This window comes from Gasterosteus aculeatus, chromosome 6, assembly GCF_964276395.1.
Source record: "Gasterosteus aculeatus chromosome 6, fGasAcu3.hap1.1, whole genome shotgun sequence".
Taxonomy (NCBI): domain Eukaryota; kingdom Metazoa; phylum Chordata; class Actinopteri; order Perciformes; family Gasterosteidae; genus Gasterosteus; species Gasterosteus aculeatus.
The window spans coordinates 12,067,998-12,087,933 of record NC_135693.1 but is presented as its reverse complement, the minus strand read 5'-3'; the positions used below and the strand labels follow the sequence as shown (position 1 = coordinate 12,087,933).

The window sequence follows — 19,936 nt, the reverse complement described above, 5'->3', positions numbered from 1 at the left end:
GCATGCAATTGTGCTTGTATTTAAATTGATATTTTCTGGAATTAATACATAATTACACATTGTAGTCATTTCTTTTTAAATCTCACATCCATCTAAATCATTTAAAGTGGACGTTTGCACCTGTAAGAAGCTTGGATATAAATGCATGGAAAACAATCCTGAAAGACCAGTTGTAACTTTCATGTTGCAGGACATGGATGCTGAGAACTTACATACTATTGTATTTTTCTTTGCTCAATCCGCAAAGAACTTCTACTACAGATACAAAAACATCCAAATGAGTTGGTAGAAACATTTAAATACAGAATAGTCTCAGAAACATTGAGCACAATGAAGATATGTGATTGAGGTATTCTTTCTTTATTATTGGTGCACAGGTACACATCTCTTCAGGGAGCATGGCGTCCACATGGCGTCCACAAGGCGTCCACATGGCGACAGCAGGTGGACCTGGATGTGATTGAGCATCAAACCTGCTCCTCTCAATGTTGAGTTTGGATTCAAGTTGTCATTAACACACACACAGACCGCACACACACTGCTCCGCCATGTTGGAGGCCCCTTCGGGTGCCTGACCACGAGAAGCGGACAAAGACAACGCATACTAACGTTGTTACAAATGAGTTGAGACTTTAGAGTAATTTGTCTTGTCTCTATAAGACAGATTTAAAGTGACCTTTGAATATAAGTCCCTTACTACCTTTTTTTTTTAATACCCGTCTTAAAATCAATAGCTGCGAGGTGTCTGCAGAGGTATAATCGTTGGCAAATCCTGAAATTACATCAGCTTTGTACTGAACCAATGTAGAGGTATGTTGTGATATCAGACAGTAACGACATAAATGTTAGTTTGTAGTGATGGACGGACTTTGACTGCAGTTATTTTTTAATCTAATTAAGGGAACCTTTTTGAAAGACTTTTTTTATGCGGGAGGCTTATTTTGCAGGTACAATCTTCTTAACAGCCTCTAAAACATCAGCGATCTGCACTTTATCGCCAAACTCCTTCTCCCGGTGTTCCAGGAGAATCCCCTGAAAACACAACACACGGTTAAATACAGCTTTATAAAGCTCTGCTGAGCCAAATCTTCACGAGTATTCCAGTTATGCTTGCCTGGTTTCCTGCTCCGAAGACAAACACTCCGCCCAGGATGAAGCCCTCGCCGTTCATGTTGCCCTGGTAACCTGACCTCCAGGCCCGCATGAAGTTCTGCCAGACCCCGAGGCGAATGAAGCCCAGGCCGCCCATCTTTCTCTGCAGCGGGCCGTAGAAGCTCTTCTACAAATCGCACAGTTAAGTTTCAGTCCGATATATTTGACCGTAACCGCTGAAATGAATCCAGAACCTTATTTGTCAACTCTGAAGTCAAGCGTTGGCAGATGACAGCAGGAACGCTGAGGAGCAACTTAAAGTCACGTGACTCATTTCCTCTTTTACAGCATAACTAATGATTACTAGTCTACTCCCATTCTTGGATCATTAAATAAAATATGATAATTGGTCATTGAACAAGCACGCTAGCAGCAAATGAATCCTCCATTAATTATGTATGAGATCCACACCTCAAATATTAATCTCACAAGAGCTGAAACAGTTTGTCAATAAACAGAAAAATAATTAGCAACAATTTTGTTAGTCTATAATTGTTGGTCAGCTTGTTTCTTACTGTTTCTGTTAGGTCAGGTTATCATTGGCAGTATGTGCCTGCAGGGTATTTTAGGAGTAATGCTCGTACAGGTCGCGAGGAGGAAGAGTAACAGTGGCTCTGGAGGAATCGTATATTATCTTCCCCTGCTAACCTTTTCATCTATGAAGATGTCCCCGGCGAAGTGCGGTCGGAAGTCCCGGATCTCTGTGCCCACATCCTCCTTCACCACAGCGACCAGAGGGACCCCGAGCTCTTCCAGCTGGGGCTTCAGAGAGGACAGCCCAGAGGCCTCCTGCAGCGGCAGAGAGAGAGAGAGAGAGAGAGAGAGAGAGGGATACCATCAGGGTAGCTATCACTCACACACACACACACACACACACACACACACACGCTGTTCACATTGCAACACCCTCAACATTGAGGTTGTTGGGAAACATTTTGTGTCACCTCTCTGCACAAAAATCATCCAGGGCGTCGTACGGCCATGACCACGGCCCCGTTCTTGTCCCACAGGCTCCTTCCTTTAATGACGTTGTCGCCTGATGAGAAAAAAAGAACAAGCGGTTTCTAAAACAAGGCACGACAAAAGAAAGCACAAAAAATGCCATGGGTTTTATCAGAAATACAAAAGTTGTAATCTCACGCCTGGAAGATAAAAGATGTAGCCTCCAAAGAGAGAAAAGGAGAAATGTTCATGGTCACACATCCGACTGTGTCACAATAACTTTAGCTTTGGACAAAGACCTTTACCGGGATCTAATCTGTAATACCAGCAGATTTGAGAAAGCAGCTTTGTCTTAAATCCCTCATTCAGTGCATTCGCAATGTATAGAAACATACAACATAATTCCAGTGAATCAGAAAAGTTACGCACCATCTCTGGTGGAGCGCAGGTCAGCGTCTTCGAGGTTCTCCAGTGACGCACTAGCGGCTTTAGGAAGGCAAAGGTCAGTGTTGGCCAAGAAGATCCCGGCAAGCGCGGCTCCGACCGCACCCAGACCCAGCGACCACATCCCCATCCCGAACAGCCCGCCCTCCAGCTCGGACACAGAGGACAGCACTGCAGCACGGAGGGAAATGTGCCAGTCATCTCACACATGCTCATAGTGAGACGTAGACATTGTTAGCTTTGGAAAAATACAGTGTTTGCAGAGTTTTTTTTACATTTCCTATAGGATGGGTGGGTTGCATTTTCCTTTCCTCTCATTTCTTACAGAAGGAGACCTCAAACCTCCAACACTGAGAGCGACAGGACCAGGCCTGCCGATTCTGTCTTGCGTTTGAGGGAAGCGTGCTGTATCCAAAGTAGATTCTTATCACTGGACTCATAAACAGCTTATCTGGGACATGAAATAGCTCACATACTTTTAAATTAGGTAGGCTGTAGTCTGTCCCACACAAAGAGATAACCAGTTTGTAGATGTTGAATTTAAATGCTTGTTTCTTAATGAGCAACTCGGGCTGCTAACTTTATGTTTATTGTTGTCTTCCCATTGTGTTTGATTATAATTGCAGGGCTGTGACTAGTTTTTTTATTAGTAAATTAATTATTTTTTCACTAGTAAATTAATCTGTCAATTCATTTCTTTTCAAAGGTCCTGGAAATAAAAGCGACATATTTTTGGTCATCAACTTAAAAATAAAATCCAAGGATATTCAGTTTGAGTTATTTTACTTGTCAATTAATGAATTGATTAAATGTAATGTTATGTACAGTAAGTTCAATTCACAAAAGGTTACCCATAGCTCCTATGAAACCATTTTACATTGCTATTTTCCTAACACCCCTCAGTGTCATGAAGTGGGTGCAAGGCAGAGAAACCCCGTGCACAGGTCACGGCTGATAAAACACATCTGAAGTTCAAATCCCGGTCGGTAACGGCCAGCTGTGAAGGCAGTCGAATATGTGCTTGCCTGAAGGAGGCTTGTTTGGCTCAGGCCTGGCGTTACTTTGGTGAAACCGAGCGGCGGGCGTTCTTAGTAACTGGGGCCAGGCTGCGGCTGATGGCTGGCTGCTCATGGTCGTGCCCGCCAGAGAGAGGCGCAGTCGCCACCTCAGAGCTGTCGAACAGCTGGAGAGCATCGGGAGCGTGGAAAATGACTGACCCCCCCTGACTACAAACACCCTCAAGATCTCCCTGAAAGAAATAAACACAAGTGTTCTCTCTGAAAGTTAAGCCAGCTTTGTCGTGCTGAATTGTGAGTTTACAGACTTGCAGGATTTTTTCTTCATGATTAAAATGCCCAGATAAATAGAGTCAAACTAGGCAGGCAAGTTCAACGCTTAAAATAGGAATGTATTACTCACCCTGAGGACTTTGCAATATCAAAACAAAAGAGCAAGTGTAAGAGGTTTGATTCTTATCTTACTAGTCTTACTGGGGTATGACAGTCCATTGGCAAACACACTTCCTATATGCACACAAAGCTCTGGCATGCTGTCAACACATACCAGTGTTTCCCCTACCATTGAACAAGTTTGCTCCTGCAAGGTAGTACATCTAGTGGAAACACTGCATATGGTAAATCGCAGTCAACAGTTACACAGAGAAATGAATAAGCAGAGAATTGATAAATTACCACACTTGCAGGTATATGAAAAGTAAGAATTAAAGCCATATACTAACTTGTCTCTATTTCCAAGAAGGCAAAGCAATCGTTATTCTGCAGAGATTAGGCTCATCCAGTTTCAAAAAGCAAATCCCCCAAATGCATTTGTGTTGCGACACTTGAGAAGCCCAATGAAAAATGAAAAAAATGATCACAGCAGCAGCCAATAGAGACAGACGGCCACGCCTGCAACTCAAGCAAAGCCTTGACTGTCTCTGAGCAGTGAGACTAGCTGTCAGCACTGGTAGTGTCAGGTACTAATGTAATGTAATGTTAACACAATCAGGAAATTCTAATGAATAAAGATAATGGTGTGTCATGCATGAAGAGATGCCCGCACGGTGCTGGGCAGAAGGATCTTTGAAAGGAACCTGCACTGCTGTGGTTTTTGAGCTATTTTACTTGAGTATTTTAGATTCTTCTTCTCTGCCACCACTTTGATTTGGACTTTTGATACAAGGCATGATCGGCTTACAAAAACATAATTACACAATCACCTCCACCTCAAACGGAATTTTCATCAATGATTACCTTCAGAAATATGATGATGTCATAGTCATAGATTTAACTACTCAATGACAATGTGGAAAATACTTAAAACAACTTTAAAATGCTACAGAGATGTAAATGCATCTTTTATAATAATGCAATAACATCACTGATGTATGTTAATATTTCGATCTGTAGAAGGTAATTTATTAGTAGCTTTTAACCCTCTTGTTGCCTGAGGGGGGATGTGAGTTTCAATGCATCAGTGCTCGTTGCTTTATGTCCATCAAACACTGAACAAAGCTTTCTTTATAAGCAGGCTCAGTGATTACTGCCAGCCAACTGTAGGATATTAGAAACAAATGTACAACCCGGTTCATAATATTAATAAAAATGCATATAGTGTAAACCAGAATACAGCCATGATTCTGAAACTGTGTAATCAATAAAGTAATGACAATATTGTAAAACCACTGTAATTCTGCAACTGTAATAGAATAATACCAATGCAGTTATGATTGTATTTAATGTAATCAACTGGAATGCATGCATGTAATACTTGCACAACAACTGATATTGACTAAGGATCATTCGAAATCCGAGTTACATTGAACTCACCAGAAGACCACTCCCAGAGGTGTGGTCACTAACTTTCACACCTTTAAGCATTGTTATAAATACCTGTAGGAACCATTGTTCTGGAGTTCGCTGGTGGAGGAACAGACGGGCACTAGCGATGGTCAAAGGACTGACCTGGGGCCTGTTGGTTGCTGAGACCAGCGGCTCCTCAGCTGAGATGTTCTTTTTACCACAACGCCATCTATTTTATTAAATACATTTGATTTTAACCTTTTGATCAGCGATGACCTCTGTCCGTCCGGCGCTACATTGATTCGCACTTTGCCATTAATGTGCAACTACTTTTATTATTAGTCCAGCTGCCGTGCAGTGGTGTGATACCCTATTCCCGATCTGTTATGGCTTCACATGATATAATTATTAAAGACAAACGAGCTGAACCAGTATCCGCCCTATTAACCTTCAGGAAGACCGCAAATAATGCAGGGAGTGACCTCCACACTATCTACGTGTAATCGATCACCCAGCGGCTCAGCAAACTAACTCTCTATACCAGTAACCGAAGCAGTGGGGCGTGTTGACGTGTTGGAGGTGTTGCGGTCATGATGGTTACATAATCGACGCGGACTTTCATTGTGCTGCAAAGTTACGCTGTTGTCACGGAGACGAACCAGCACAGCTCGGCTAACGACACCATTGGGCCGTGGGGGAGTCTGGGCTCGGCGTTAGCATGAGTTGCTAAGTCAACTGCACCTGTTCAGAGGCTGTGACTTGACATGAAGTGAACGGGATGGTTGTGTAATCGCGAAACACTCACCGGAGTCACTGAAGCGACGCGCTGCGCCTCTTTAAACGAACGCTTTGTAAACAGATTTCGGCGCAGGCGTAACTAAACGATCGGAGGAGCAGGCCAGCTAATCGAGTGAGATGGGTGTCAAGGACGTTTCAGGATCGAAAACGATCTAAACGAGGTGCATTCACAGGTACATATACAGATACTACTTCTCCAGCAACTAGCATGATTAGTTAAGTGGTTTGTTGCATAGCAAACACAAATTGCGTTTAATGGCTGTTCAGTTACATGTTTGATTAGATTTGAGCATAAGAGTTGTTCTCTCAGCAGAGTTTAACAAATTCAATTCATTCATGAGCTTCATTAAAACACACTAAAGACCATCACACAACCAGGGCCAGTACAGCAGACAGTGAGTCTAATACATAGTTAAAGGGGACATATATTAAACACAAAGTTGTGACATTGCGTTACATATATCCCAGAAAGGATTTCAATTTACGAATGCAATTTGAGTAGAACACAGTCTGTTAGAGGCTCAGTATGGAGTGGAGAAAACTGGGTTAGGCTTAAAGAATACACAAATACAAATTGAAGCATGCTGCAACATTTATTATGTAATGGCTCTCCAAATTTCCATCAATTCACATTCATTTTATCTGGCCACGTGGTCTTGCATTTTGCGGGCTGTTCTGAGTACCGCCAGCATATTCACTTTATCCCCAAACTCCTTCTCGCGGTGCTCCAGTAGAATACCCTGAGGGTAGAAAACACAATATCACAACAGCCACGTACGCTGGTCAAAAAATATTTATTATATAAAATATAAGTTCCTGCCTACCTGATCTCCAGGCCCGATGACGAAGACTCCACCCAAAACCAGCCCATCACCTCTTAGGTTTCCCCTGAAGCCCCTCCTGTATGCTCGCCAGATGTTCCTCCACACCCCAATACGCAGGAACATGGAGAGAAACATCCACCTCTCTTTAGGGCCGTAGAAATTTCTCTAGGAGGATAAAATGAAGGCAGTTTAATTGTCTTAAACTGTGTGTCCCCACATGTTTCACATAATTCCTTAAAGCCGCGTGTAAAGGCCGACCGTCTGATCCACGTAGACCTTCCCAGAGAAGTACTTCTTGAAGCAGTCCAGCTCCTTGCCGAGGTTTTCCTTCACCACGGCGAACAGAGGGACTTCAAGATCCTGCAGCTGGTCCTTCAGAGAGGACAGCTCAGCGGCCTCCTGGAGGGGGACGGACGGGGACAATCAAATAGAAGGGACGAAAGTTAACCACTTAGGTGACCGCAGAGTTGGTAAAACTGATTTTGTACCTCTCTGCACAATAGACATCCAGGGCGTCGTACAACCATGACCACAGCTCCGGTCTTGTCCCACAGAGTTTTGGCAGTGTGTCGCTCGTGGACTAAGAGGGACAAAGGAGCATTGGTGATTCTAATGTCACACATGTGGGTTGTGGAACACAATGTGGAACTGTGTTATTTGTAAGGACAACATGGGTTTGAGTCCAATCCTATTAAGTTCAGAGAGTTAAATTCGTTAGTTCAAAATTAGAATATTAAAATCATTTGTTCTTCCAAGTTCCCTGTTTGTAATGTTTCCCCAAACAGTGCTTCCATTTTGAGCTACAATAGAATAATAGAAACACAAAAGCAAAAGTATAGTATATCTGCAAGATTATACATTACATGTCATTTAGCAGACGCTTTTAATCAAAAGCGACTTATAAATACAGTAAGTACATTTCAACCATTAGGATACAAACTCAAAAGAACAAGAAACAACAAAGTGCAATTTCAATAAATAAGCCGATTTACAACAACTTGCTATAGATAAGAGCCATTAAAAGTACAATGTAAGTGCTAAAATGTGTTTTAGTCAAGGTATCGATGTGGCTTGTTTCTGTTTTCAGACTCACCCCCTCCAGTGGTCTTCAGCTCTGTTTCCTCCAGCACTTCTAGTTTGGCCCATCCTGGTTCAGACTGGAACCAGTCTGTGACGGAGCTGATGAGCTCGGCAACGAACAAGATCACCTCCTTCAGGACCGAAGTCACACTCACCATGACCCTAAACTCACTCCACAGGCCACCTACAGTGATAACATACGTGTTTCACCTTTCAAGATTCACCTTTCAAATACGCTTCTGGTTCAGTAAACATTTTTAAGGATTTTGATCTTTTGCCACATTAGTCTTTATCTCGACTGTTTGTCTTCAACCATAGATTTAATTTGGCCAACTGATTTACTAGATTATCAGCATATTTCTCTTGGAATGGAAACGTTTGTTAAATGTGTCAACCAAAAGTGTAAAAGGGGGTACTCACCAGCCTGTGCCTCGCTGCTAATGTGAAGAAATCGGATGTTTGCAACAGACCCTTAAGCCGTCTAATCACAGCAAAAGCCTTCTAATATGAGCGTAACGTAATTGGAATTCCTCAGAGACGGCTATGAAACGAGGCTCATGTTGATCTCAATCCTCAGTACCAGGTTCAGCGTGGCGCAGAGTGGAGCTTGTGTTAAAGAGCAATGTAACCACATTTTTTAATGTTTATTAGATTCGAAATGTCTCCTTGATTGTGTCCGAACTGTTACCATCCATGAACATAACAACCAGCATCTCTGGTTCAGCATTTGAGAATGAAATATTAAATATACACATCTCTTCACTCAATGAATGTCTTATAGTATCTGCTGCTAAAGCATAAAAACGTCTTTGTAAAATGTGTCTTTTTCTGCAAGTCCCGAAGTTGCTGCAGTGTTCAGTGAGTCATGGCACCGAGCAAGACCGCCCCCTGCTGGAGGGTTAGCAATATTGCACACAAGACATACAGGGACACAAGCTATTTCCATTATTCTGATAACAGTTTTCTCAATTTATCATTTCAATAATTTGTCTATAGATTGTCAGAAAATTGACAAAAAAATGGCAACATCTCTCAGGGCCCACGGTGAAATGTGTTGTCTTATCCAACCATCTAAGCCAAAGAGGTATCCAGATCACAATCACACACAGGCCGGGTCCTGCGTTGTTTTGTTTGTTTTGTCAGAGGGGTTTAAGGCGAGTGCAGTGTGTGTGTGTGTGATGGGGGTCGACGCACATTAAGCCTTGTGGGAGTTTTATTGCTTTTTAATTACACCTTTTAAATAAAGTCAAGTGACATGATCGCGCCTGCATAATGTGAGTGATAAGAGTGCATCGCTAGAGTGGAACTGGGTAATATTTCACTCATTGGTGGCAGGTTCTCAGAGGAATGTGCTGAGGGTCAAAAAAAAAGGGCTGGAATAGAAGCAGCATTGGATGACACTACGAGGCCAGCTGCTGCGCTCCCTCTGGCTGCTCTGCTGGGCAATATGATGGGCTGTGTGTGTGTGTGTGTGTGTGTGTGTGTGTGTGTGTGTGTGTGTGTGTGTGTGTGTGTGTGTGTGTGTGTTTGTGTGTGCGTGTGTGCGTGTGTTTGTGTGTGTGTGTGCGTGTGAGAGATAGAGTGTGTCAGGTCACGTGATCAGGCATGATACACCATGGATGACCACTAGATGTTTTATTATTTATTCTATAAGACTGCTCAATGTAGTGTGAAAACATGTTCCTACATGACAGCTACGCACATTACTGCAGGGGTCAAGTGAAGCCTGTGCTTGGTCTGATTAGACGCTTGTGCTGTGGTATTCTCACACACATACATAGAAATACAGAACACTCGGCGCTGCTCTGGAGGGGAGTGTGCAGGACCAACAGCCAATCAGAGCTGAAGATTGGAACACCACCTCATTTTGTGTGTTCTCGCATTGGTTGACTCATTAAAAAAGTGAAAAAAGTGAAGCCAATCAGAGCAAATTGGGGAGGACGACTGTCAGAGTTCATTTGAGTAGAGAATCTGATATGGCCTCTGTATCCATTTCTAATACTTTGAGATATCCTGAATGATATTATTGAAGATTGTTTAATGGCAAAATTACACCAGATAAGTCTGTAAACCATTTTTAGAACCAAAACGTCAGATCAACGCAAACAGAAAGCCCAATATGAACACAACTGAATGATCCTTACCCTTAATTAAGGTTGCTGAAGCTGTAAAACGGAACAAATGTGATAAATATTGTCATAAACATACAGTAAACTAATGATGGTGACAGACGTTGGGGATTATCTGTCGTGCATTAATATGTAACAAGCTGTACATGCGCCACAATCTCCCAATGTTCAATAAAGGTTCATGCTGCGACTGCCTTCCAGATGGAACTGGTTGGTAACCGGACAAGTTCAGAGCTGTGTGACCTTGTGGCTGGGGAAAGACAAACAGCTGCTAACATCCAGCCGACTCTGCCGGGGTTCATTCATCTCGTCCTGTTCTGGCAGGTTTGACTTTGACTAATTGTCAAAGCCCAAAACCCCTGCTTTTAAATTAGAATGCAAAGGGGGCCACAACATGACATACACATTTCATGTAGCCCCTCCGACTGCAGGAGGAGTCGCTGCCATGTGGGATTACAGTGCAGTTTCTCTTTATTTCATTTTTTCTTCTTAATGTGTAATGTCAGATACTGTAGTTAAATAATTTCAATGATTATGTTGGATTTCATGTAGAGTTATAGAATGATTTAACACTTCATATGTAGTGAAATGAAATCCGGCCTGATGTGGAAAATATTGCAGTCATTAAAACCCTTCCAAGTTTCTGTTTTTTCCAAGGAAGTTTCTGTTTTACAATCAAGAAAAGTCAAAAAGTTACAATTTGATGATCACATTATTATGTATGTATATGCTTCCTAATTCTCCAGAACATATCCACCCTCTTCCAGCGGAAATGTTATTGAAGCTCTGATAGCAGTTATCTTTCACCGTAACCAGAACAATCTTGTTAGAGTTTTCCTGGTCAGTCATTAACAAATGTTTGGAGGCGATCTACGCAAAACTAAGAGAGGAGTCAGTGTCACAGGGCCTCAAGTAACAAGTGTGGTGTAATGAGTGTTTCAATCTGAAAACACTGTATTCAGGCCAAAATAAACAGGAGGTGTATCCCCCAGAGGTGTCGCACTGTTCCGTCGGACGGGTTCATGTGTTCCTTGGTTCAAGCTGGTTCATGTTTGTTGCATTTAGATGTCCCTGACCTCTGACCTCTGTCCTCTTGTAAACCATAAGCAGTTTTTTTTAAAATATGTAGGGTGTTAGAGCAATGCAGAAGATGCAAAATAAAGTGTGACACATTTATTTTGAGTGAGCTGTTTGTGGCAAAAAAAATGAAACGCAACAGCTTAACTAGCTTCATGTATCTCTAAAATAAAGATTCATTACAAGTTAATACCCAGTTGTTTTTGATTATTTCAATATCTAATTATTTAAAATGTGCATATATTACTTTGTTCTATATTATTTCCATTTAGCTTTCCTTCTGACTAGCTTTCTTGCTAAATGACAGTTAGTTTATCTGGAGTATGTTGGGGTTTTGACCCATATTAGTTCCTAACTAGATGTGATTGTTCAGTAGGGAAAGAATAGTGGATAGACCTTTTATTTTTATCACAGCATGCAGGTGCTGATTAGTACTAGGTTTAATATGACAAACACACAACCTCTGCATAACGTATGTAAAACTATAATGTGATATGTGTATTTTTTGAGTTTTTGTTCAGTTGTGATGGAAAAATTGTCATGCAATTGCTTCTTCAATTACCTCTTTGGTTAATGTAGATTGTGCTTTTTGCTTCCCTGGCTAAATTTAAATGAGGCTTAAAGCAGTGGTATTATATTCACTACTGAGATCTCGTTAACATCCCTGTCAACTCATCACCAGCTGAAATTGGAGTAAGATGAGAGAGAATTGAAGATGAAGTGTTTCTTACTGACATGAAGAGAAATCACTGTAGCGCTTGTAAGCCGAATGGAAAGCTGCACGGTCTGTGTGTGGTTTACAGTCCCATCGTTTCTCCATGGTGGATTGTGCACTCCTGTGTTTGAGCATCACTTGCACACCGACGCTGATATTCTACTGAGCGCTGATATTCGCTGATATTAGAATACGCTGATATTCTACTGAAACACAGGAAAAGAGAGTGACCTTAAAGACCACGAAATAGCTAAGAGGCACATCTTTGAATTATCGCCAGTGATTGTAAAGTAACTATTTACATGGTACCGTATTGAAGAAACAAATTTGACATTGTTTTCTGTGCTACTCTATTTCAGAGGGAGATGTTATAATAAACAAACAAACTATTATTTCAAATGCAGGACTTTTATTTGAAAACAAGGTAACTTTCTACTTTTACATAAATGAACCATCTCAGCACAGTAAAAAATATCTATCCTCTACGTTTTGGATTTTAAGTGATGTACAAATGCACTTGAAATACTTCGAGCAATAATTATTTCAAGTACAGTGCTTAAAATAATATTTAGATGATTAAACCATTAAGAAAATGGAAAAATTGTTGAAGCCCATATGTAATTTATTTTATGTTTCTTATTTAATTATTTTGTGATTAAATAAGAAACATAATAAACGGGAATAATTGCATCGCTTTTTGCAGTTGACAACAACAACCTCCCCCCTCCTCTCCCCCCCCTCCCAGTCCAAGCAGACAGAGCAGTTCCACTGGGTTAAGGTGGGTGGGGGGGGCCCTAATTAAGATGTCCCTGCGCCTTAAATCAGAGATGTCTTAGCTGTTGAGGACTAAAAACACACACACAGACACACATTATATTGTACACAAGAGGTTAACAAACTGTTATCTCCAGTTGCAAATGCCCTCCCATTGTCCACTCCCCCCTGGAATGGACTGTCCCATGGATTCACATGACAAGTGGATTGTGTGTGTGTGTGTGTGTGTGTGTGTGTGTGTGTGTGTGTGTGTGTGTGTGTGTGTGTGTGTGTGTGTAGGGGGGCTGGGTTGTGTGTGTGTGTGTGTGCGTGCGTGCTTGTGTGCTCTCTTTACCATATATATTGGGCCATGTGGACACGGACGTGGAGTTTTGTGGGGTAGACTTTGTATTGGCTGCGGGGCTGTCGGCCTCTTTCTTCATTTATCTCTTAAAAACAACCAGCAGGAATAAAAAGCAGCCTTTAGACTGCTTGTTGGAGGGAACTGAGGAAACTTTTCTTCCTGAATATCTAGCAAATATTCCCTGTAGAAAACAAAATGAGTGACATACTGGACGAGGGCTCTTTCATGTTCACATCGGAGTCCGTAGGAGAAGGACATCCAGGTGAGTCTTGTGTGCAACGCAGGGACGCAAGCAATTAAAGTCTTAACTGTACATTTCTCTATACATTTGTTAAAGAAAGACATTTTAAAAAGGTTTTTAAAGAAAAGCACATTTGGCCTTTACTCATCTAAGCACAGTGAAATATTGATTCAACATTTCTGCCTAAACTGTAGAAACATGCATTAAACTCAATGCAAGTTGGACAACGTGTCCAAAATAGCTCCACAGTACTGAGCATTTACTCACCAAGCGTGGCTGGTATTCCATTCACAGCAACACGTGTTTACGCCTCTCACTTATGGGCAGCAGGAGGTGGATGTGGCTGACGCGCTGGTGTAGGGTTACACGCCGAGGGAAAAGTGTCAATCTATCCTGGGATACAACTGGCACGTTGACACTCAAATTGGGATGCTGAACAACGTTAATTAAAAGTGACCCTTTGCTGTTCTGTGTGGATTGCTGATGGATGTGACTCATTCAAGCAAATCAATTGACAATACTTTGAGTGAGCATTATGGAAAATAATTAAATGGTTTGTAACACTACTATTCCTAAATAGGTATAAGTGTTTATTACTGTATTTGTGAACAAGTCTTACTCTTGTAGACAACCAATAAGTGGAGGCTGTTGTACGATTATTAGCAATATATTTAATACGGAATTCTATGTTTATATACTGCGTACAAATACTAAACGGCTAAAATTAAAAGAAAAGCATTACCCAGATGTTCCGACTTAAAACCTGATGATACAAGCTAAAATGTAATCTACCCTGTAATCTCCTCCTTTTAGACCGACCACCTCACCCCCACCACCGTTGTCAATGTGTTGGAAGCGTTGAAAATATCAAGCAATGCGGTTAATCAATCATTAGTAACTTTGGTCAACCAGTTGGGCAGCTTCATGTGTTTTTGAATGTAACTTTTTATTGAATGAAGAACACATTTACTATAGAAAGGTAGAATATATCTACTAGATACAAATGGATCATGAAGTGTACATTGACTTTGCAGGCCCTGTTTGTACATTCACTCGTGTTTGTGGCCTTGGTTGTTGGGAAGTTGGAAAGATTGCTGAACAAACGTTTTCATTTGATAACACATCTGGTCAGTTCTCACAGATTGTGGCCATTTTTTTGGGATCAAAGTTACACAATCATTCAGGTGCAGACTGTGAACCAACTGCAAAGTCAAACTGAGTAAACATGGAAAGAATCAATTCAATTCATTGGATTTCACTGAAATTATATTTTTCTTCATGTCAAGCCAGTGCAATCTAATATTTATGATGTTTGCAATCCAATCAAACTGATAACATTAAACACTTTAAATATGGAATATTAATATGTAAACTTTCAAATAACTTATAATGTAATGTCTATAATATGACACTAGATCATTTCTGTATCCTCCAAACGCTGAATCATGGATTATACGGTCAAATCACACCATCTCGATCCTGAATCTCAACTTTTTGTTCAATACTTTTACGTTTTCCTCCACAGATAAGATTTGTGACCAGATCAGCGATGCCGTCCTGGACGCCCACCTGAAGCAGGACCCAGATGCCAAAGTTGCCTGTGGTGCGTAAATTCACTTTTACGGGGGAAAAGAGGGGGAGAGAGTTTATTTTGAATTCTGAATTGAACTCATCTGGATTGTCAGGTTTATTTATCGTTTTTCGATATTAACCTCTGAGTTTCACAACATGATCACTCGGGAGAGCAACCCTGTGAATTTGCTACTATTTGCAATCGGGTCTGTCATGTGTTTGCAAATGGTATTTCCAAACTCCAATGTGCACCTGTGTCCCAAAATGTTCTGATATGGCATAAAAAGCCCACATAACATGTTAATTGTATTGACAGAGACGGTGTGTAAGACCGGCATGGTGCTGCTCTGCGGGGAGATCACCTCTCGGGCCAACGTGGACTACCAGAAGGTAGTGAGAGAAGCCATCAAACACATCGGCTACGACAACTCGGACAAAGGTGACAAAATAACGCAAATGGATGATTTGGATGTAAATTTTAGGTGCAACATGTAAATGATCAGAATTTTATAAAAAAGGTGAGACAAAAAAAAACAAATCTCACCAAAGAAATGAGGAATCTTTATAAAATATGAGAAAGAAAACATTTTGTACTTTCAAGAATTATCATTTGATCTTGATGGTATCAGGCTTATAGTAATCTAAAAATCATCTATATTAACTCATTAATATCAGGTAATTAATCCATTAATGTCATCAATTACCTTTTTTTAATCAAATAGTTTTGCCTTATATCTTCATATGTTTCCCCATTCTAACACTTTCTTTTTTACCCCGTATTACTCTTTTTTACGTGGTAATTGATTTGGTAATTTCATGGTTTTACTTTATTAATACCTTAATTATCAAAGAACTAAACTGTTGCCCTGCTGTTATTACCGAGCTGTAATTTCAATTGCAACCACAATACAAATGATTTGCCCTCTGGTCTGTTTCTCTCTCTTTCGTTCTACAGGTTTTGACTATAAGACGTGTAACGTGCTGGTGGCTCTGGAGCAGCAGAGTCCGGACATTGCTCAGGGAGTTCACATTGACAGAGAAGAGGAAGACATGGGAGCTGGAGACCAGGTACGGCAATTGCAATAGGACAGTGTGTCCTTTGTCTCATGTCCACTGAGGGGCTGGATGATTGTGACATAAGTCAAGTATCATGGTTTGTTTGGCACATTATGACTCACATTTACTACACATTTCCGTAGGTGTGGAAGATAAGTCCGCTTTTTGTTCATCATATCATTTTATATCAACATAACTATCTGCATGAATATATCCAGCCGATAACAATCTGTGTCATTATGTAGTTTACATCTCGCTGTGCTTTGCAGGGTCTGATGTTCGGCTACGCCACAGATGAGACCGAGGAGTGCATGCCTCTCACCATCGTCTTGGCCCACAGGCTTAACTCAAAGATGGCTGAACTCAGACGTAATGGAGCCATCCCCTGGCTGCGTCCAGACTCTAAAACACAGGTATGGCTTATGTGTATTTTATGCAGACAAATAGGATTAGGATTATTATCCTGTAGTGTTATTTGAGTCACTAAAGCAGCAAGAGGAAATTAGGTAAATGGGAAAGAACTCGGTAATTGTAAAATATTCCAACGTGGTGTCCTCTTTTTTTTTGATTTTTGAGTTCTTGTGTCTCAAAGGTGACCGTGCATTATGACCAGAAGAACGGAGCTGTGATCCCCAGGAGAGTTCACACCATCGTGATCTCTGTCCAGCACGACGACTGCATTTCTCTGGAGGAGCAGAAGAGAATCCTCAAGGAGAAGGTAGAGCCTCATAATTCCACCTGCTGGACTCTGTTTGTTAAGGAAACGAAGGTTTCACCACTGCGTCTATTCAATCAGGTGATCAAAGCCGTGGTTCCTGCTAAGTATTTGGATGATAAGACCATCTACCACCTGCAGCCCAGCGGTCGCTTCGTCATCGGAGGACCTCAGGTGACCGTCACAAACCAGCTGTGCATTTCATCTAGAAAAAAATGAGAAACTTGTCCCAGATTTTGGCTCATCCTCTCTTCTGCGGGCCAACAGGGCGACGCTGGTGTGACAGGCAGGAAGATCATCGTGGACACGTACGGAGGGTGGGGCGCTCACGGTGGCGGAGCTTTCTCCGGCAAAGACTTCTCGAAGGTGGACCGATCGGCTGCCTACGCTGCTCGCTGGGTGGCCAAGTCTCTAGTCAAAGCCAAACTGTGCAGGAGAGTTCTAGTTCAGGTGAGCACAGTGGCAACCGTTCACCCATCCCAACACCACAAGTGGGCGAGAAGACCTGCGTTTGAGGCATCAACAAGCTGATGGAACTATTTCTATCTACCTGTGTGTGTGTTCTAGGTGTCTTATGCCATCGGAGTGGCCCAACCTCTGTCCATCTCCGTGTTCACCTACGGCTCATCCAAGAAAACAGAGTCGGAGCTCCTCCAGATCGTCAACAAGAACTTTGATCTGCGGCCAGGAGTCATCGTCAGGTAATGATGATCTGACATCTGTGTCCTTGTCACGGAGATCAAGTCAAGGCTTATTTTGGGTCTTTTTTCACACAAATGTTTAATAGGATTCAAACGATTGACATTTTGGACAGATATTGATGTAATCTTCAATTTCACTGCTTTGGGAGAAGAATTGAATCACGAATTCAAGTATTCAAGCTGCAATGCTTTAAAACATGACATAGTGTTCATTAATTGTCATGCAAATTGAAATAACTGTTTACCTTCAGCTAATCCAGTACCGAAAGGGATGTTCATTCACCATAAAACTAATAAAAGACCATTGTCTTAGCGCACACACTGGTAAATTATTCGGGCCGTTACAAATTCTGATGTTGCATTTCTTCTGTGTCCTCTCTAGGGAACTGAATCTGAAGAGGCCGATCTACCAGCAGACGGCCTCTTACGGTCACTTTGGTCGACCAGAGTTTACTTGGGAGATGCCCAAAAAGCTTGTGTACTAAATTCTTTCACCTGCTCGTCCTGTTTGACCCGATCTAGAGGCTACATGAGACTTTTCACTCTGATAAGAACTGATGAGGCATTTTTTAATAGGAAGAAGTAAAGCCACAAAAAGAATAATGATAGGCTCAACTGGTTGAAGCAGTAGGACATATCACGTGATGGGACATATCTCTCCAATGAGTAGAGACACATTGTGGAGGCATCTCAGTAACCAGTCAACCTCCCCTCCTCATTATATAACCAATTATTGGTATATGATGATCTAGAATATAATTATCTTAAGATAATCTACCGCACTACAAACAGTGTTTTACCTCAGAGCTGTGAGTGTGTGAATATTCATTTACGTGACCAGTATTCTGGTCTTTGACAACAGCAAGTATTTCAGGAGTGACTTTTCTGTCAATATCAAAGCAATTGTTGCGCCACCAAAGGCTTGGCTTGAGGTGACAGATGATACATTTTAAATAATAAGAATAACATTATTTTAGTTCATTACATCCCTGCAGCATCAGAAGGGAACAAGACATGGATGTTAAAGGGGACATCAGGCTGCTACAGTTGCAGGATGCAGACCTACTGACCATAACTGATCACGTCAGGTTACCAGACTATGAGACCAGTGGAGATATTTTAATAAACACCACACCTGCTGATTGATATTTACCGTCACCACACTGTATTATACATTGCTGCACATTAAAAGCCAAAATAGAGGATGCACACTGAGGAGCTTACCGTCTTGTGCTTGGCATTTATTGCCGTTTTTTCCAATTTCACCAGAGGGGGAAAGTATTGAACGAAGGTGGCCGCGCATGCTCTTGCATCCTCTTAGGACCACGCACATCTCTTTCTCTGACTCGTATTCACCTGATTACAGTAACACTAATCATGACTGCAAATATACTTTTCTACGTTCATTTTGTAATTAGTGTTCTAGGAAGTTGTTACAATCACGTTATACAACAAAAAATTGCCGTGCAGTCTAGTGTTGCTATCTGGTCTTTATTAAGTGCTTTATTTCAATAACAAGCTGCTTATATTTTTTGGTCGCTGATTTGTATCTTCTTTTTTTTGCCTGCAGGACTGTCAGTAGATGTTGCTTATTTTAACAAAGTACTTGTAGCTTCTTCTCTCTTTGCTCTCTGCAGTGGATTACCAAACTGTATGCTGTTGAGAATAAAGCATCTACAGCCCTGCAAATGTCTTAGAATTGCTGCATTTTAACAATGTTATAAGCCTATGTTGAATAAATATCTGACAGAATACCTTGGTTTAGATGCAGATATACTTATATATCTCGTATGGGGTTAAAAGTTTTACTCAATGTGTATTGTTACGTTGCAGCTCCTTATTGTAGATTGAGATCCTTCCACTTGGATTTAGTGGAAGAAATCGAGAACAAAGCATTTAGAAAATGTTATTTTAAGTCAGCTTTCAAGATTGCGTAATTTAAAGTATTTACTAAGATTCTTACATTCTGAATGGAAGTGGGATTGTGAGCAGTATTCATCTTAAAATGTCATGTCTGTGGGTGTTTAGGAATTGTGGTGCAACAACCGGTGCAACATTGTTTTTATAAAAGAGGTTTTACTCTATTTCATGTGTTGATCTTCTGTCAACTTTGTTGGCAGAGAAACCACAGTGTAAATAATTAAACAATAAAGACAATTAAAAATGTATCGTGTGGCCCAATCCACAATATGCAAGCTTAGAGTGATGTGTGCTATTTATTTTATGCCCCCCACATTTGTTTTTAACTTATTATTAATTTTATCACATGCTGTAGTTTGACTATTACAATTACATTTTTTCTAAAGTACTATCCCAGTCACATTTCCAGATGTTTACAACATACTTTCTAATTTATCTTTAAGACATTCTCAGCATCATAACAAAGTGCGACTTTTCCATATTTTCAAGTCCTCCTATACCACAGTATTCTTTTCATTTACTGATGTTTGACTTTTCTTCATGACTTTTATTTAAAACATACTATTGTATGATTTTTTTTATCTTTAGGAACCATACTATTTTAGAAATGTATTCATTTCTTAATAGATACTTGGCATGACTTTCAATACTA

At 41.0% G+C, this 19,936-nt stretch overlaps 3 protein-coding genes and 2 long non-coding RNA genes across 15 annotated transcripts; 3 read left to right on the top strand and 2 right to left on the bottom strand.

Moving 5' to 3' along the window:
• Positions 1-339: 339 nt before the first annotated feature.
• LOC120820381 (peroxiredoxin-like 2A) lies at positions 340-6,280 on the bottom strand. 11 transcript variants are annotated; one of them, XM_078104433.1, is made up of 9 exons: positions 6,145-6,235; positions 5,430-5,568; positions 4,117-4,162; positions 3,564-3,787; positions 2,524-2,709; positions 2,097-2,188; positions 1,801-1,941; positions 1,115-1,279; positions 340-1,032 (listed from the first exon to the last, which is right to left on the bottom strand). In XM_078104433.1, the coding sequence occupies exons 2-9, from the start codon at positions 5,440-5,442 to the stop codon at positions 937-939; spliced, it is 963 nt and encodes a 320-aa protein (XP_077960559.1). In that variant the 5' UTR covers positions 5,443-5,568; positions 6,145-6,235; the 3' UTR covers positions 340-936. The 11 variants fall into 11 exon arrangements, with proteins under 11 accessions (XP_077960559.1, XP_077960563.1, XP_077960562.1 ...); XM_078104437.1 differs by lacking the exon at positions 4,117-4,162 and having other exon boundaries at positions 6,145-6,196; XM_078104436.1 differs by lacking the exon at positions 4,117-4,162 and having other exon boundaries at positions 6,081-6,151.
• LOC144409465 (uncharacterized) lies at positions 2,543-3,308 on the top strand. The gene is made up of 2 exons (XR_013467914.1): positions 2,543-2,755; positions 2,866-3,308. It is a non-coding gene; the product is annotated as an uncharacterized LOC144409465 (long non-coding RNA).
• On the top strand, positions 6,170-9,296 carry LOC144409464 (uncharacterized). Its single transcript, XR_013467913.1, has 2 exons — positions 6,170-6,310; positions 8,049-9,296. It is a non-coding gene; the product is annotated as an uncharacterized LOC144409464 (long non-coding RNA).
• On the bottom strand, positions 6,712-13,198 carry LOC120820382 (peroxiredoxin-like 2A). Its single transcript, XM_040178068.2, has 6 exons — positions 13,071-13,198; positions 8,055-8,225; positions 7,450-7,541; positions 7,220-7,360; positions 6,962-7,126; positions 6,712-6,877 (listed from the first exon to the last, which is right to left on the bottom strand). Exons 1-6 carry the CDS (start codon positions 13,156-13,158, stop codon positions 6,776-6,778), a joined length of 759 nt encoding a protein of 252 aa, XP_040034002.1. The 5' UTR covers positions 13,159-13,198; the 3' UTR covers positions 6,712-6,775.
• On the top strand, positions 12,970-19,530 carry mat1a (methionine adenosyltransferase 1A). Its single transcript, XM_040178061.2, has 10 exons — positions 12,970-13,341; positions 14,846-14,923; positions 15,209-15,331; positions 15,848-15,960; positions 16,218-16,361; positions 16,541-16,666; positions 16,745-16,837; positions 16,931-17,113; positions 17,231-17,364; positions 17,747-19,530. The coding sequence occupies exons 1-10, from the start codon at positions 13,275-13,277 to the stop codon at positions 17,847-17,849; spliced, it is 1,164 nt and encodes a 387-aa protein (XP_040033995.2). The 5' UTR covers positions 12,970-13,274; the 3' UTR covers positions 17,850-19,530.
• Positions 19,531-19,936: the final 406 nt, after the last annotated feature.

Bases quoted from the DNA above. Each gene is read 5' to 3' on its own strand.
- LOC120820382 (XM_040178068.2), bottom strand. From the start codon at position 13,158: ATGAAGAAAGAGGCCGACAGCCCCGCAGCCAATACAAAGTCTACCCCA. The intron at 7,542-8,054 runs GTGAGTCTGAAA...TGTCCCTCTTAG, and splicing joins GCTGAAGACCACTGGAGGGG to TCCACGAGCGACACACTGCC. The intron at 6,878-6,961 runs GTAGGCAGGAAC...TTCTACCCTCAG, and splicing joins TCATCGGGCCTGGAGATCAG to GGTATTCTACTGGAGCACCG.
- mat1a (XM_040178061.2), top strand. From the start codon at position 13,275: ATGAGTGACATACTGGACGAGGGCTCTTTCATGTTCACATCGGAGTCC. The intron at 13,342-14,845 runs GTGAGTCTTGTG...TTTCCTCCACAG, and splicing joins CGTAGGAGAAGGACATCCAG to ATAAGATTTGTGACCAGATC. The intron at 15,332-15,847 runs GTGACAAAATAA...TTCGTTCTACAG, and splicing joins CTACGACAACTCGGACAAAG to GTTTTGACTATAAGACGTGT.